At 42.5% G+C, this 17,639-nt stretch overlaps 1 protein-coding gene across 1 annotated transcript in view; it reads left to right on the forward strand.

Annotated features, from left to right (window-relative positions):
• Positions 1-8,780: 8,780 nt before the first annotated feature.
• Dpp4 (dipeptidyl peptidase 4) overlaps positions 8,781-17,639 on the forward strand; it is a 79,418-nt gene continuing 70,559 nt past the window's right edge. The window contains exons 1-2 of the mRNA XM_023713776.1: positions 8,781-9,154; positions 9,551-9,635. Of these exons, the coding sequence (XP_023569544.1) occupies positions 9,149-9,154; positions 9,551-9,635 (91 nt within the window). The 5' untranslated portion in view covers positions 8,781-9,148. The remainder of the gene's footprint in view (positions 9,155-9,550; positions 9,636-17,639) is intronic.

Raw genomic sequence — 17,639 nt, forward strand, 5'->3', positions numbered from 1 at the left:
ACTAAAAGTAGAAATTCCATTTGATCAAGCTACACCTGTTCCAAGTACCTTCCTGAAAGAGTTAAAAGTATAATATTACAGCGATCCATGCATACTCACATTTATGTTCATAGAAACACAACTCATAATAGCCAAATTTTGGAAGTGACCTATAGGCCCACTAACAGATGAATGAGTAAATAAAATGTGAATATATATATATATATATATATATATATGTCACATATATGCCATAAAGAAGGATAAATTTCAGGTATTTGTAGGAAAATGGATGTAGGGTAAGTGAAATAAACCAAATACAGGCTAAACACTGTATGGCTTTTCTTACATAAGAAACTTAAAATATAGTACAGGGTCTACAGCATCTCACTACACAGATAAGACTTGTAGTGATCCTTCCTGCTTTTTTGTTTGTTTGTTTTGCGGAACCTGGGATTGAACTCAGACCCTTGCACTTGCCAGGCAAGCGCGTATTCCACTGAGCCATCTCCCTGGCCCCTTAAAATATAAATAATTTAAGGAGCAAAACAAAAAAAAGTAAATGATAAGAATGGGAGGTAGATTTTTGTGGACATGGGAAGGGGATCTGGAGATGAGGGGAGACAAGAGGAGAAACAGAAATAAAAGTGATTCCAGGCATGGTGGTGCAGACCTATAGTCCATCCCAGAACTCCACAAGCTGAGGCGGGTGGATCAGTGTGAGTTCAGGGCCAGTCTGGGGTATACTGCATTGGAGTTCAAGGTCAGCCTGAGCTAGATAGTAAGACCCAGAAAACCCCAAAACTAAAATAAATAAAGAAAATAAAAAAGGATGATTTAATAAACAGTATGCATATGTATTAATTCCTCAACATGAATACAGTCATGTATCACAAACATATACTAGTAAAAAAACAAATAAACAAGAAATGAATTGGTTCAGGTCATAGAACAAGCAGGACACTCTTCCCTAGAATGGTTGATGACAAAAGGAGAACAATGAGCCACAGTAGATGGTGTCATTGTTGAAGGCAAACTAGGAGGGGTCAGGTTCTTTTTTGTTTTTTTAATGAGTAACTGTTTATACATAAAAATACATCACAACACCTGAAATTTTAATAACTTCCATTCTATTAAAATGAGCACTTCCCAAAGTCTGTGATGTTAGACATAATAATTATTTCCTCATACAATTAATTTTCAAGACAGAAAATATCCCCTCTTCCAAAAATCTCTCAATCTAGGAGATATAATTTCTGAGTTCCTAGGATCTGGACTACCATACTTGTTAAAAGTTTTTCTTTCCATAATTTTATTGAGAAATAAATAGTATTGAGACAGTTTCAAATCAAATTGGTAGGACAGTTTCAATAATTAACACATTACATACATTCTTCCTAGTGGTTATTTGCTGTACAAGATGCAGACATGATATCCTGTTTACAAACACGATTACAACAAATCCTTCTATTCATTAAGAGAATGTAACTATATATCTATCCTAACCACTTTGAATACACAGATACAAAATGGATATTCATCTGTATCCCCTTTTTTTGTTTAGTTCCATCATTTGAATATTACAGGTGTGTTAACTCAGGAAAATATTCCAAAAGAGTCCAGTAGTCCATAATAGTATTGGGTCTTCCGCTTCACTGGCAATGTCAGAAATTGTTGACTCAGAAATGAGTCACCTACAGCTCAACATAACAGCATGGCTTTACTTCTTATATTTCATTTTCATACTTTTCTGCTGGGTGGTTAAGACCAAGGTAAAGCAGGACCTATGCAACAAGAGTTGTAGCTTTTGGATCTGATAAGGTCAGTCAAGGGGTCCGTTTTTATTTGAACTCCAAAGGAGGTGAGGTGTAGATTGTGGCTGAAGGCAGCAGGAAGTCATTCCACTTAGGTAGAGTGCAGGTGCCCCATGAGACAGAGAACGAATGTGCCCCTTTACAGTGCCTTTCCTTATTTATCTTCCAGAGCTGAAGAGGAGCATTAGAAGCTGCATCACCTGGTATTGCTCTCTATGTCCTTCCCCTCCACAGCTAAGATCTAAGCTCCTACTTCTAGCTCCAAAAACACAAATAAGTTTTTTCTTCTTTTCTTCTAACTTTATCTTCTTACCTTTTCTTTTCTTTTCTTTTATGTTTTTGGTACAGGGTTTCACTGAGCAGCTCAGACTCATAATGAACCTCCTGTTTTCAGCCTCCCCAGCACTGGGATTACAGGCATGCACCACCATGGTCTTCTCACTTTTTCAACTGACAGTTAATGACTACTCATATGTTCCAGGCACTTTACTTGGCACTAAAGAAACAAAAATAGTAGAAAAAAGTAAAGAAAGAAATAAAACACTTTCAATCTTAACAAGGAGGTGGTGTGGCAACTAGTAAGTACTCTAATGGAGTTGTGCTGGTTAGTTGGGTATTTTGCATTTAGGTGCCCATCCTTTCCCTATCCTGTGGAAGACAACTTCCATGTACTGACTGTTAACCAGGTTTTTTGCACTGTCTTCAGTTGGACTCAGCCAAAGGGAAGCATCAGTGAGATATTGAAAAGACAGAGAAGAAGCACACTGTAGTATTTATTCTTTCCACTTTTTAATCTGTTCTGCTGTACTGCACTTTGAACATGGTTGATTCCTCTGGCCAAAATTCACCATGGTAAGGCAAACTCAGAAGCACAAGTCTCACAAATCACTATTACCATAAGAGGTTGCAGGTACAATGTGGAGACTATGACCTACAATGATAGTGGCTTATTTATCATGACTGTGTTTGTCAGTTGTCCATCATTAAAAGGAAAGATAATCAATTGATAAAGGGTTTACTTGGTCACAGTTTTGTAGGTTCCAATCCATAATCAAGTGGTCCTATTGTGTAGAACCTGTGACCAGGAAACACATCTTAACAGGGAGCACATGACAAAGCAACTGTCTACCTCATTGCTAGGAAGTAAAAGAGAAAAAGCAGAAGGTCCCATAGTCTCCTCTGAGGTGACGTCTCCAATGACCCAAAGACCTGCCACAAGTCCTCACTTCTTAATGACTCCATGACCCTCAAATGAGCCATGGTGGATGCCAAGCCTGTAACATAAGGGCCTTACAGAGACATCAAGCCATGGCAGTGAGGCACTTAACGTTGGTGCAGACAGGTGCCATTCCTTCTGATTTAATCAATCAGAGCAATTATAGGTATAGTGGGCAGGAGTCAGGCTTAAATTTTCACAATATGCATCCATGGCCTTTTCAGTCCACTTTGTGCTGCCATAACAGAACACCACAGTTTCAGTACATTCTAAATAGTAGAAGTCTATACGGCTTACAGTTCTGGAGCCTGAGACATCCAAGAGCAAGGTGCTACCTCTATTGAGGGCTTTCTTGTCCTGTGATAACAGGCTGGAGGGCATCACATGGCTCGGGAGCAGGAAAGTAGCAGGCAACTCCTCCTCCCACAGTAACTAAGCCACTCCTTCCAGGAGGGCAGTTTGCTTATGATTCAGCCACCTTCTAAAATCTCACCACTTCATATCATCACAATGGCAATTAAATTTCAGCTCGTGCCTTGGCAATGGTGGGTCCCTCCTGCATCTCTCACCAAGCAGCCTGTCACCAAGTCCCCAGACTCAAGCCAGTTAATAGGCCCCAAATACCTAGTTGGCACAGAGTCCAATCTTCTAAAACAGGGTGCACAATGCTGTCACAATACGTTCTTTAAATTTTCCTTCCACGCCCTTCCTTAGAGAGGTACGTGATATGCAGCTACTTTTAACATACTCTGTGATAAGAGATATATTCAGAACTCATTTGAGTTATTAAATATTGACTCTGGGCTTAAATTAATTTCTATGGAGTTAAAAATACCAATGTGGTCCAATGATACATTAGTTCCCTACTGCTACTGTGATGAATTGCCACAAACTGAGTGGCTTAAAATAAAGCGATGTAATATCTTACAGTTATGGAAGTCATAAACCTGAAAGAAGTTATACTGTATTCAAATCAAAGGATAGCAGATTTCTAGCTCTAGACGCTTTGACTCCTTGACTCATTTATTTTCTGAACTATGCAAAGATAATAAATAGTTAGTGAAGCCCCTGGGATTGTTTCTATACACCAATATGGAAAACTGAAAGTAATTCTTCATTCCAGAGTAAGTGTGGAGGTTAGTGCTGCTCTTCAAACACCCAGAAGATAGTGAGCTGCTGGCTGCCTCTCAAGGAGCTTGCTGCTCAGTTTGAGCAAAGCCTGATGGCTCATGAACTGCAGCTATGAGCTCATCACACAACCACATCTTAGGTGTGGTCCTTGTACCTTGTAACTCTGGCCATAGTATCAGGAGCTGTAGACCTACTTGGTTTTTTTCCTTGAGTCTGATTAATGAAGTTAGCTAAAATAATTGGTCTTCACTTGTGTTGCATTTGAGCTCTAAATGTCCCTCCAAATCCTCCTTCTGAATGGATCATGAGGGAACCATAGCTGATTAGGTGATAGGAGGTGGGACCTGGTCAGAGGCTGGGGCGTGACCTGGAGGGGTACTCCCCCCCCCCAGCTCCTTCAGCTCTCTGCTTTCTGACCAGTGTGACATGAGCAGCTGCCCTCCCCCTAAGCCCTTCCAGCAAACCATTTCTGCCTTAGAGGCAGCTATTGATTTAATCCTCTGAAAGCCATGAGTTTACATAAGCCTCTCCTCCTTTAAGTTGTGATTCTCAGGTATTTTGTTTCAGTGACAAGAAAGTGACTAAGACAACATGGAAAGTGCAAGTCTTTTGCCATCTTATTTCAGGGCTATGTCAACCGTCTTCCTCTCTTTCAGAGCCCCTCAGGATCTTGATGATTTTGATATACTACAGAATATCATGTCCATCAGCGACATTATGCTAAATGAACATAACAGACAGTAAGTATCAGCTTTTTCTATGATTTAGTAAGACAAAGGTGAACACAGGGTAGAGTAGAAAACAGATGAAATTGTCCTAAAGTTTCAAAGGATTCAGTGCTCAGCAATGCATCAGGGTATCCATCCTAATGTGAAAGGTAAATCACTACACCACAAAAAGTAGAGCATTTGTCAAAACTCTGGATTTTGGAGAAACTACACATTCAAATTGGGTGTATATCTCTAGCCATTTACTCAGTAAGGGCCTGTTTTGAATTGAGCTTGAAGTGAGAAGGCTCTGCACATCTAGGCTAGGATGCGAGGTGCCTGGCTACTTGAATCTTGTGACCTAGTACACCTAGAAGTGGCAGCTAGAGATACAGCATGGCACCTCTGGAAAGCCTCAGCAGGAGAGTCACAGAAGAGATGCCTGGGTTCTAGAGCAAAGCCATGGCTTTTATTTTTAAATTTATTATTTTTTTTCTGATTCATTAGCTATCTACTATTCCAAGAAATTGACCAAACTTTGCGGGCCACTTTGGACCCTGGTTTCAATAGCCAATGACTATTCTCTGTTTCAATGCCAGAACCTCTCATGCTACTAGGCTCTGGCACAGCCTGAAGGTGTGATCATGGAGCCATGTCAGCTCATTTGCTAGGACTCTTCTAATAAAGTGCAACAAACCAAGTGGCTGAAACAAGAGAACTTTATTGTTTTAGTGTTCTGGAAGCTAAAAGCCTGAAATCAAGGAATCAGAAAGTTTACTTCATACTGGGAGCTGCAAGAGAAAGATCATTTCATACCTCTCCTTGGCTTATAGATGGCCGTCTTTTGCCTGTGGATCTTATTCATCTTCTTTCTACACATGAATTTTGGTGAGTTTAAACGTGCCACTTTTGTAAGAGCACTAATCACATTAGATTCTTGTGTCTCATAATGAGTCACTTCAACTATTTTTTTTTTCCAGAACTGGGGATTGAACTCAGGTTCTTGCACTTGCCAGGCAAGCACTTATTCTACTGAGCTATCTCCCCAGCCCACTTCCACTTGATTTTCTCTATAAAGACCCTGCCTTCAAATAAGGTCACATTCTGAAGTTCTGGGAGTTCATTATTCCAATGCTTTTTCAGAGATGCTATGGTCTGTGTCTAGTTGTCCCCCCAAAGCCTCATGTGGTCACTGGGGCAGCCTCTAGAGTTTGTGATTAATTCACAATCCAATGCAGGGCTTATGGTTGTGAGTGCTGCCTCCGCCCTCGAGTGGGTAATCCGCAAACAATATAATGAGGTGAGAGAGGCTTGTTCCCTGCTGCAGCCACTGCTCCTCCATTTGCTCTTTGCTCTTTTACCCACCATGAACAGCTGCCATCTGCCATGGGCCACTCTGTCTTGGAGCCAGTGAAGTATGGGCTGCAACCTCCACTAACTGTGAGCTAAATAAGCCTTTCTTTCCTTCATTTTCATTGTGAGGTATTTTGTCCCAGAAAGGAGAGAAAAATAACTAAGACAAGAGGTCACAATTCATCAGATAACACCAAGTAACTATCCAACTAGGTATCTAGAATGAATGGGTCCTACATGGAGTCCACCAGTTGATAAAATTTGGCATAAACAGGAGCATGCTACTATTACATATAGAAAATAAGCTGACTAGGACCATAAGAGAGGAAAAAAATCACAGGTACAGAGAACTTACTCTATGGTGCCTTCTCCTAGGGAAGCAAAGTCTCTCAATACACATTTATAGCCTTAAGAGTGATTTCTTGTAAGCAGATAGCATCAGAGGAGGAAAAAATCCAGCCTTTCAAAAAGCAGGCTGACACTAGCCATAGTGGATGACTGTCATATCAAAACCCATCTGGGGATGATCTAAAATTCTGTAGAAAGAAATCACACTGATGGACAGAACTTTGAGAAGTACATCTGCTTTTCCATTTGCATGGAAAAAGAGATCGTGTGATACAATATCTACACTGACTCATTAGTGGTGGCTAATGTGTTGACCAGCTGGTTCCTTCAGGATTTAGAAAAAGCAGCAATGAAGGACTGGTGACATACAAAAGAGAAGGCATGTGACTGTCTCTTGGAATGGGCATATATTTTGTTTGTGTCTCAAAAATGACCAGAGAGCAAAATGACTTATCCTATGGGTGTTGACCAACCTCCCCAGGGCTTACTAAAAGTTTAGTGCCATCGTGTAGGCGTGAAAGTTAAATGCAGGTTGAAATGAGTGGACTCCTATTGCCAAGGCTTTTGTGGTCCTTGCTAAGTGCCCAAACTGCTGCAAGTAAAGAGCCTGCAGTATGGCATCCACCCTTGCAGTCCCTTTGGGACGACCTTGCTTCACAGCTCCAATGCATGGGCTCCAGGAATTCTTTTGACTCAACTTTCTTAACTTTTGGAAGAGAACAAGAGAAACGGGTTGTGAGATACTTGTAAGACAGGATTGAAAGGAATCTGAGGCCATCTTAGTCATTTTGCTCAGTTATGGCACAATACCCTAGACTAGGTGATTTGTAAAGAAATCTTCTCTTTACAATTCTGGAGACTGGGAACTCTAAGATTAAAGACCTAGATATGGCACAGACGTGCTAGTTGTGTCATCCCCTGGTAGAAGGTGGATGGGCAAGAAAGCAAACAAGCAAGAGGAGCCAACTCACTTTTATAAGCCTGTTCTGCCAATGTATTATCTACTCTTATGATAATGATGTAACTCATTCACAAGGGCAGAGCCCTCATGGCTTAATAATTTTATTATCAACCTCCACTCCCTAATACTTGCTCAGGTGATTAAATGTCCAGCATATGAACTTTGGAAGTCATATCCAGACTGTAGGAGCAGCCAAGCAAAGGAGTAGACATGTGAAGAATAACTGGGATGCCTGAAATTTTTAGTTTTTGAGAACGATGAATGGGTGAGGTGCAACTGATGGAAAAGACAAAATTTACTTTGAGCCTCTGAAGTTGGGAGAGTATATTTAGGAGTGATACTCACTCAGGGACAAAGGAGGAAACCATGTAATCCTGAGTTCAAATGCAAAGTCTGGACTGGAAATAGAAGATGGAATCTTGAACTTCCTCATAATTGTACGTTCATGACCCATAGGACTTTGCATTTTTAACTACTTTTACCTTTCTGACAGATAGATTCGTCTTTTTTTTTTAGATTTGTCATTTCTTTAGCAAACAAGAGGATGACTCCTTAGAGGGAAAGAAGAGAGGAAGAAATAGAGGACCCCAAAGGAAAAGCATGTGATTTTTATATTGAGTAACAAAGGGATTCACCTTACCTGTCCTGTCCACTTTCTCTCCAGCACTTGGAAAAGAGTCTGTCACGTTGTAATCACTCTGATATTTATGGCTAAGTGGAATGAAGGGAAATTTGAGAATGGATAAATGAATGGGGGAAGGAAAAAAGAAAAGGAGATCCCTCCAGGGAAAAAGTAGGGCTAGAGGAAAGAAAAGCCTCAAGTGACATTAGCTCTTTCTAAAATCTCTTCACTAGACCTAAAAGATGAAAGACCGTGTGGAGCAGTGGTTAGGAACAGGACTCTTAAGTCAGGCTCTACAACTTCCTAGCTCAGTAACTTAGCCAAGTTATTTAACCTTTCTGTGCATAGTCTGCTCCCTACACAATAAAGTGCTTAGAGTAGTGTTTAGGGAAACAATCAGTCCCATGGAAGTGGCAGTGCTATTATTTTTGGCATCTTCATGAGAAAGCAAGCTCGCAGGCAATTGCCCACGGAGGAAGATAAGGTCACAAAGCCTGTAAGTGCCATTCAGAAGTGAAAAGCACCTGTATTTATCTCTGCCGCCCACCTCTTACACACCACTCTTCTGCAAGCACACCTGTTGCTGGCAGGAGACCCGGGTCTGGGTCTGGGTTTCAGCTCCCCAGCAGTGAGCAGCGAGAGTGCGGAATATCTTCCGGGCCTCGGTTCCCCTCCTGTCCACATGAGACTGCAGGAGCTCAAAGTGCACGTCCTCCCCAGCGCCCCTCGTCCTCAACCCCCAGAAGCTTCCCGCCCGGAGGCCGGGCCCCACACCCAGCACCCTGCACCCGCAGACAGAAGCGCCTCGCGGGCGCCCCCGACCGGGATGGCAACGCCCGGCGCACGGCCCGCGCCTCTCTACTGGGAAGGCTGGCGGCTCACTAATGTTTAACTGGAGCCGAAACTTGGCGAGCGAGCGCGGGGACGCGGCAGCCGGGGCAGTGCAGCAGCCGTGCGGCCCGCGGGGATCCTGCCTGTGCTGGCGCCCCGGAGCCCGGCGCCCGGCAGCCGCCCACGATGAAGGTGAGTGAGCTTGAGCGGCGCGGGCGCCGCGTGCCCAAAGTCCCCTCGAACTGCCACAAAGTTCCTGGAAGGGGCCCAGGACTCCAACAGGTGAAGGGGCGCCCCTGTGGCGCTTCCTGCTGAGACCCAGGCTCGAGCCCCGGGACCCGCAGGCCACCCATGAAACGCGCGTTCGCACCTGCCCTGGTCCCGGGCAGGCAAGGGGAGCAAACCTTGGGGGCGCGGAGGCCCCCAATTCCAGGACGCCCGGCGGGGCGAGTCCCAAGCCCCTCCAGCCCACTGCCCCCTCCTACAGCTCGCCCACTTACAAGCCCCGCGGGAGCAGGCGGCCCCGACCTGTGACCCGGGCTGGGGCCGGAGCTTCCTCTAACCGGACCTGGTCTGCCTGGCTTGCAGACGCCCTGGAAGGTTCTGCTGGGACTGCTGGGAGCCGCCGCGCTGGTCACCATCATCACCGTGCCCGTGGTTCTGCTGAACAAAGGCAAGTTTCAACAGTTTCAACAGTTGCAACAGGGAAGACAGTGGAGATGGGATCAGGCGCCTCTCATCCTGCCGCGGGGAGCAGGCGTCGGCTGGGGCTCGGGCCAGGGTGCCAGGTGCAGCTGCGTGGCTTCTGGGTGCTCTTGCTGCTTCTGGTCTGGAGATCCAACTCGCTCCAGTCCACGGGGCCCAGGGTTTAGGCTGTGAGCCTTGGCGCTCTCGCTTTTTTATGTATAAGAATTACATAGTCAAGATTTCTTTGATTACATTTAATTTTTAAAATATTCATGATGCAGGTCTTCAAAGAAGGCAGTGTCTCAAGATCTACACACTGCATAAGAATGTCTTCAGTGGAGGGCAGACACAGAAAGTGAGCCTGACATTACAGTTGAGAGAAGACAGCACACAGACAGCCTAGGTTTTTGTTTGTTTATTCTGTTTGTTCCTTTTGGGCATGATGAGAATTAGTCAGTTGGAGGATTTGGGTGCAGGGAAGAACCTGTTGGACCAATTTAGGATGACTGCAATGCTAAAGGTAAAGCTAGTGTACATGACAACCTCAAGAGGGGTCTGGAATCAGTGATGTGTTCGTGGATTATTTCATTTAAAGTTACCCTTGTATCTTTTAGTTTGACCAAGGGGTCCAAGTTTAGCCATAACTTTCCTATTAAACACACAGATAAGGAATACACACTCAGCTACCAGCAAGTGAGAATCACTGGTTTGGGTCTCTTCTGGTGCTCATTTCCTTTTAAACACTTTCATTTCAGCATCGGATGCTTTCTAAATTAGTCAGCTAACGGAAGCAGTCTCACTGGATGGGTTAGTTGATCAGGAAAGTCAGTCAGCACTTGTGCACTTAGGGGGCTTATCCAGAGTTCAAGGCAACAAATTCAAATGAGTTTGTAGAGCTATCAAAATTGTGTTTAGCCCACATTTTCAGGACTGAAGCAAAAACACCAACAGTTAAATAACTGAATAGCCTGACCTATTTATTGCTAAGGGCATTTTTTTAAAATAGTATTTACTGTTGCTTTAGGATATTTAATGATATTTAACTATTAAATTTTAATTATTTTCATAGTGATGTTTTGTACATTTAAACAAATAGTGCAAAGGCTTTTGGAAAATGAATGGGCCATTCATATAATCAATAAATGTTTATAGGACATATATTCTCTTACAGGTACAGCTTTTGATACAATTGCAAAGATCAAATTTTATAAACATGAGGGTCTCTATCTTCTAAAAGTGTGTCACATAGTGGTAATATGCAAACAAAGATTTACTACATACATGTATATATGTGTATGTACATAGAGTATACATAATTATATGTACATATACATACATATTTATATATACACATGTACAGAAATGTATCAAAATAATCTGGATAGTCTGTCTTCAGAACATCATTGACATTCCAGGGATCACCTGCAAGATGGGTAAAATTGCAACCATGAGAACTTCCCTTAGGTAAAGTGATCTAGGGATCTTCAAAATACACTTACTTTCCACAGGGCTTGCTTGTGTTAACTACAGGGTGTTTCTGCCCCTGGGCAGGTTATACAGCATGGGGAGGGGTTGTCTGCCCTTTTCACTAAAAAGTACCTGATCTTTTCTCCAAATAAAATTTTGAACATGGGAGACTCACCTACCTCCATCTGACCACCGTTGGGATTCAGATTGTAAAAGTGTGGGCAAGCGGATCTGGGGATTAGAAGCAGCCCCGCTAGGAGATCAGGGAAGACTTCTCACAGCGTTCATCTTTGTAGGAAAGCTTGGGAAGTCAGAAAATGGTCACAAAAAACTAATGTCCTACATTCTGGGTCTCTGAAAGGACCCAAAGCCAGAGGGGAGTATGCACAGCAGGAGAAAGAGCTGGATTTTAACCTGCCAAAGATGCAGAGCTACTGGAGAATTGTAGGCCTCCCTGGGCTGCTGGTCATGGGAGTAGGGGTCAGGCTGAAGAGAAGCGAGACTGGAGGGGAAGCAAGAGAAGGGCCAGGGAACTCACATGATAGATCGTAACTCTTTAGACACTGTGGAGCTATGAAATGGGAATAGCTAGACTTTAGTAACTGCTTAAATGTAAAGCAGGAGGGTGGAAGTAGCTAAAGATGCTCTTGGGCAAACAGTTGGAGATGTGGGTTTATTTTAGCTTATTTGTGTGTGTGTGTGTGTGTGTGTGTGTGTGTGCATTTCTGTATGTCTGTCTAGATATCACACTGAGCTATATTCCCAGGAATTTTTCTTTTTTTTTGTTCTGAGATAGGGTCTTGTTGCTAAATTAGTTGCCCAGGCTAGGCTTAAATATCCTCCTGCCTCAGCCACCCAGCAGCTAAACAGCCACCATGTATTCTTAAAAAGAACTCAGAGTTATTTGCCAGAGCCTCTGCTTGGTTCCCACCAAGGTTTGACATCAAACAAGTGCGTGCAAAGAGGAAAGAAAGGCAGTGAGGAGAAAGGCAGCAGTGTTAAGGGAAGGAGAAGAGGAATGCAAAGACAAAGGGAGGTGCGAAGGGAGGGAAGTTTGACAGAAAACAGAAAGGAAGATCCAGACCATGTGAAACTCAAAGAACTTAGCTAAAAGGAAGGTGGGAGAAAAGAACAAACCCAAGTTCTTCCCCTGAGAGGTTAGTTTAAGAGAAGGTCAAGTATTTCCATATGAAATGCTGACTTTAGCAGAATTAGACAAAGCCAGAACAGGGGGAGGCGGTGAGGGGGAGGACAGGCTGACCACTATTGCATATGTTTTTAGAATAAGAACTTTTAGTGGTCACAGGTGAGAATAAAATCTTGCATCTCTCCAAGGAAAAGTAAAATTTCACCTTGACCAAATGCATAATGAAGGATGTATTTTTTATTTAAAATTTCTTACTTATCCCACTATAGAAGGATATTGTATAAACATCCAGTTTCTAGAGAATCATTAGTAAAATACAGAAAAATGTTTGTATGGAATGATAGAAATCCTCTTGACCTGGTGACAATGAAACCTTCTCATTCTGTGTTTGTGAGTCCTTTATGTCCCTGTTACATTATAGTATATGTTTGAAGAATTTGGTTGTCAAATAGTTTTATTATTGAGTTTTATTGTGGGATAGGAGTATCTCTCTTCCTCCTTTGTTCTTTTTCTCTGCTTTAGCAAGAAACTTCCTCAAAACCTCTCAGCCTTTCTTTCAGTTTACAGGAGATTTGACTGTTCACCCACCCACGAGTAATAAAAGAAAAACCCAAATGTGAGGAGACAGGAATAATCAGAGAGAGAAAAGATAGCATCTATGAAGCTTGCCTGAGAAAGTTCAGGATCAATTCCCAGTTGAAAAGCACAGAAATAAGGCTGAATGAAGGCTTTGTAAATGTAGAGGACAATTTCTAAACAGCGTGCTCAGTAAAGGCTTGCTTCTCTCCAGCCTGCTCAGTTAACCATTGTCAAGTTTTGTGAGATTCCTGCACTCAGAGATTGGCCTTTTTCAGGCCAGTGCTTTTGGCTTTTGGTTCCCTTGATGTAGCATGTGCCTTAACGTTCTCTGTCTTAGAAATCTTTCCCTCATTTCTCAAAGGGGTTCAGAGAAGGAGAAAGGGAAGCTTGTTTGCCCAGTTAATGGTTGGAGAAAGACAACATAAAGGGACTGCCTTGGGCCAGCTCAGTGTGCTTCCAGTTTTATGACTTAAGAAAGTAGAGGCCCTGGAAGGTGGGGGTGGGGGCTGTAAATAACATGCAGGAGCAGCTTCCCTGTGGGGAAGAAGCCTTCTGGGGAGGCAGCAACAGCCAATAGTATGCGGCAGGTGGGAGCCAAGGGCTTTCCACATATTTCTCATTTAATCATTAAGACACTTCTTGCGAGTGGTACTACTTATCATCCTGTCCATTTGGATAGCTTTCCTGTGTGGATTCATAACAGATTACTCCAAACCTGAAAACAGTATTTATTATCTTGTAGTTTCAGGAATTTGGGGGTGACTTCTTTTGTCGCTACCTCAAGAGCATTGAAGAAGGTGCCATCAAAATGGCATCTGAAGCCAGATGTAGTAGCACATGCCTGTAATCCCCACACTTTGAGAGGCTGAAGCAAGAGAATCACAAGTTCAAGCCTACCTGGGAAACTTAGGGATTTAGTGAGAACTTGTGTCACAAATGGCTGAGATATGATTCAGTGAAAATGACCTGAGTTCAATCTCTAGCACCAAAATGAAATCCTCTGCAAACCTGACAAGAGCTGAAGGAACTAAACTCTCGTATCCAGAGCAGCTCGGTAGATACCTCAGTTTCTCAGCTCCAAAGCCTCCTAGACTAGCAAAGCAGTTGACTTCCCTCACTTAGAGTGAATGGTGGAAGAAAGGAATTAAGCAGGGAGGCTCAGGGCCGTGTATGACTTAGCTCAGAAGTGGTAGCTGCAGTATAACCGCATCCCTACTGCTGTGTGCACTGATCCTACAGAACAGCGCCAAGCCGTGTCAGGGCACACAGCCTGCAGCATAAGCCTCAAGGTGGAGGTCCTTGCACTACGCTGGAGGACAGACGCGGAAGATGAACTTGCTGGACACTGCGGAGTTGGGGGTTCACACTTAGGCAACGCGTCTCCAGAGCTGATACTCAGTCCTGTTAAATGCTGCAGCATTTTGTGCACTTGTGATCAAGTGTAAAGTGAACTTGGTCATACAATTCTTATCATTTCTCATTTACATTATATTATAGTGTAATGGCTGCTAATGTCTGTATTCTAAGTATTTTGAGAAAAACAGCATACTGCTGATGCATCTGTTCCTATCTGAAGTTTCATGGTGAATGTAGGCAACAAAAACTTCAGCCCAGAATTGACATCTCATCCTCCTATTCTTTGCTCTCATGGCAGCGGTGCTCGGATTTGACCCAGGGTTTCACAGATGCTGAGTACACGTCCTCACCACTCAGTATACTCCGACCTGAAATTATATGCTTTGGAACAGTCTTATGAAGTCATAGTGACAGTTAATAGTCTGTGACAGTTTACTTACTTTCAGTAAACTGCAGTCTTTATTTCTGATGCAACTTACATTATTTCATTAGATCTTCATCGAACAATATGCTTTACAAAGATCTCTTAAAATCTTCACTTTTTACACGTGAAGAAACTGAGGTGTAGAAACTTTAGGTGCTTTCAAGTGAGTACTGGATGGTGGGAATCAAAGTCTTTTAATTTCCTACCTTCTCTGAACCTGCTGATTCTCTTAAATAGCTGATTTGAAGAAATGCTTTGGTGATAGTTTTTTTTTTTTTTTTTTTTTTTTTTTTTAGTTAATGTTTAAACATTGCTTTATGGTTGAATGCTAATCCTTTTATTGTTGTAAATCAATATCTTATAAATATTTTTTACCTTTACTCTTCGGTTTCATTAGGACCTCCTAAAGAGAGTGACTCTCACTTTGAGAGTAACATGAAACCACAAAATTGGAACTCATGAACTACCTGTTCTATTGTTTTTCAAGACTTGTACTTTCAGTTTTATATTGTACTTCAAAGGAAAACTGCATGGGAAGCTTTGAAACACAAATATAGGCCATTTGCTTTCTTTAATGGTACACATTTCTGTATTGTTTGATTTACTGGATAAACAAATAGCCCCGTGTTCTCCAGTGTCAGAATTCAGAAACTAAAGCCCAAGAGGAAGAAACAGTTCAAGGCACAGCCAAAGCCAGTAGAGTTTTAGTTTCTGGCATGCTGGAGCTGTGGTGGCTCTGATGTATAACTAAAGAAAGGGGCGAAAGGTCTGAGTATCAAGTGGTAGCCACTGTCCATCCTGTCCCTCACGTGACACACACTGAGTCCCCTACAACTGAGCTAGGTGGCCCTCGAGCCCTCATCCTATCTTTCTGGGGTTCCAGCCATGCTTTTCCTTTGCTCTCAGTTGTTCTAAAGCCCATCCGGCACAAAGGACTACGAATTTCACTGGGTGACTCCCACTTCGTGTTACATTCTCTTATCCCATGTATCAAAACTTTCAGAATGAGATTTAAAAGCTCTTTGAGTCTGAGGTCCTAAAGAAGCGAAGGCAGTGTTTGTCAGTTCAGCGTTTTGGAGCATTTATTGCTTGTGAGGTGTTGCTTCAGGCGTGGGGACAATGGCCCTAAGCAAGCAGACACAGCCCTGCTTCCCTGGGCCTTTACTGTACATGGGGCAGGTGGGTTATAGGCAAAGGCACAACAATTTTTAGATGGTTAGAACCCTTATAGTGAAAATAAAGTATGACAGAGAAAGCTTAGGGACAAGAAAAGAATTTCTTATCCCAAGTATGATTTTGAGCCATGTGGGAAGGGCAGGGTGTGGCATCTGTCATATTCACTCAGCATAGATTTCCAATTCAGCAAGTATTTATTGAGCATTTTCTGTATGCCGGGCACCTTGTCCACAGGGAGATACAGATGATAGATATGGTGCCTGTCTTCAAGGAATTCACAGTATTAAAGGAAACATAAACATTTACTACAATCAAGAGCTAAGTGACCTTCCAGTAACTGATCGGAGTGCTATGGAAGCAATCATAAGCAAATGATAAATGTTGTCCAGGGAAGTCTGTATGAAACCAACCAAACATAAAATGTTAATAATTAATGGGCCTGAATGCAACACATCCAATCCCCCAAGTGACACACCAGCTCCAAGGCATGTAGTTCACTGGCAGGTTAGATTCTCCGCAACTTACAGCTTCCTGATTCTGTGTGAAGATTTGAGCAGGTATGAAATTTTTGGCTGCAAGTAACAAAATACCTGACCATAATTTATTTAAACTATAGAATTTGGTTTGGTGTTATTATTAGTATCTTATGAAACTGGAAGCACAGAAGGCCCTTCATGAGTCTGTTACTGCACTGACCCAACAGCATCCTCAAGGACCTGAGATCTTTGCATTTTTTAGCACTGCCATCCAGCTTATTAATTTTTGCTTTCAAGTTGTCCTCTGGGGGTTGAGAGTGGTTGCTGCCACCCAACACAGCCCTGGGCTGCACAGCTCTTTCTCGGGGAAGAAGAGGATGATTTTTCATTTGTGTCAGCTATAGCTGAGGAAAATTCAGTTTCTAGGAGTTCCCTGGCCTAAGGCAGATGTGTCTTCAGGTCCAAATATTTCTAAATGAGTCACCCAGAGAGGGAATGTATTACTGGGATTGGACCAGCCTGATCGACAATCCCTGTTCTGGGGCTAGAAAGGATCTTTCTACCTTAGCCCATGGAAGAGGAAGTGTGAGCACCTCAGTGGAGCTGAGAATTCTGCAAGACAGAAAGGGAGGCAACGTAGATAAGCAGAGAATATGTTTATCATTACTCTCTTTTCATGACCAGATTTAATTTTATAGCAAGAGAGAATAGGCATCAGTGTAGGTCTGGCCTCTTGAGAGTCCAGTGTTATAAAGCTTCTCCTTCCTTTCTTTCCCAAACACCTGGTTTTATGCTAGAGCAGCCTGTTTTGATGCCTCCTTTTATTCTAAGGGCATTTTTACCACCCTGGCATTTACCTCATCTCCTTATCCAAAGTGAGAAAGAACAAGAATTGCATTGTTGAGATAGAAATCTGAGACAACTGAGGAGGTCAGAAACTTGTGAGAAGAATTACTCTGTTTTTCTGAAAAAAAAAAAAAATCTAAGTGCTCATATTTTTGTCGGCGTTATAATGAGAAAAAGTAGCAGAGACAAAGTTTTCAGAAGATGGTAAAAATTAGATCTGTAAAAACAAACTGAGGAAATTAGACTTTGAAGTAATTAATGACCATGGAAACGAGATAAATAAATAAATACAAACCAAATAACCTCCCAATATCTAGAAGCTATAGTGTAATATTAATTTAAAAATCTAATTGATGATTCAGGATTTTGTCATCAGACTTCAGGGCTGGGGGGACTAATCTGTGTGGTGATGAATTCATCTAAATGCAAGTGCTTTAGGCTGGCCAAATAGCTCAGCGGATTAAAGTGCCTGCAAGTAAGCATAGAGGCTGGGGTTGGACCCTGCTCCTTCTCCCCGCC

The sequence above is a fragment of the Octodon degus genome, unplaced genomic scaffold (genome assembly GCF_000260255.1).
Source record: "Octodon degus isolate 3935 unplaced genomic scaffold, OctDeg1.0 scaffold00032, whole genome shotgun sequence".
In the NCBI taxonomy this organism is placed as follows: domain Eukaryota; kingdom Metazoa; phylum Chordata; class Mammalia; order Rodentia; family Octodontidae; genus Octodon; species Octodon degus.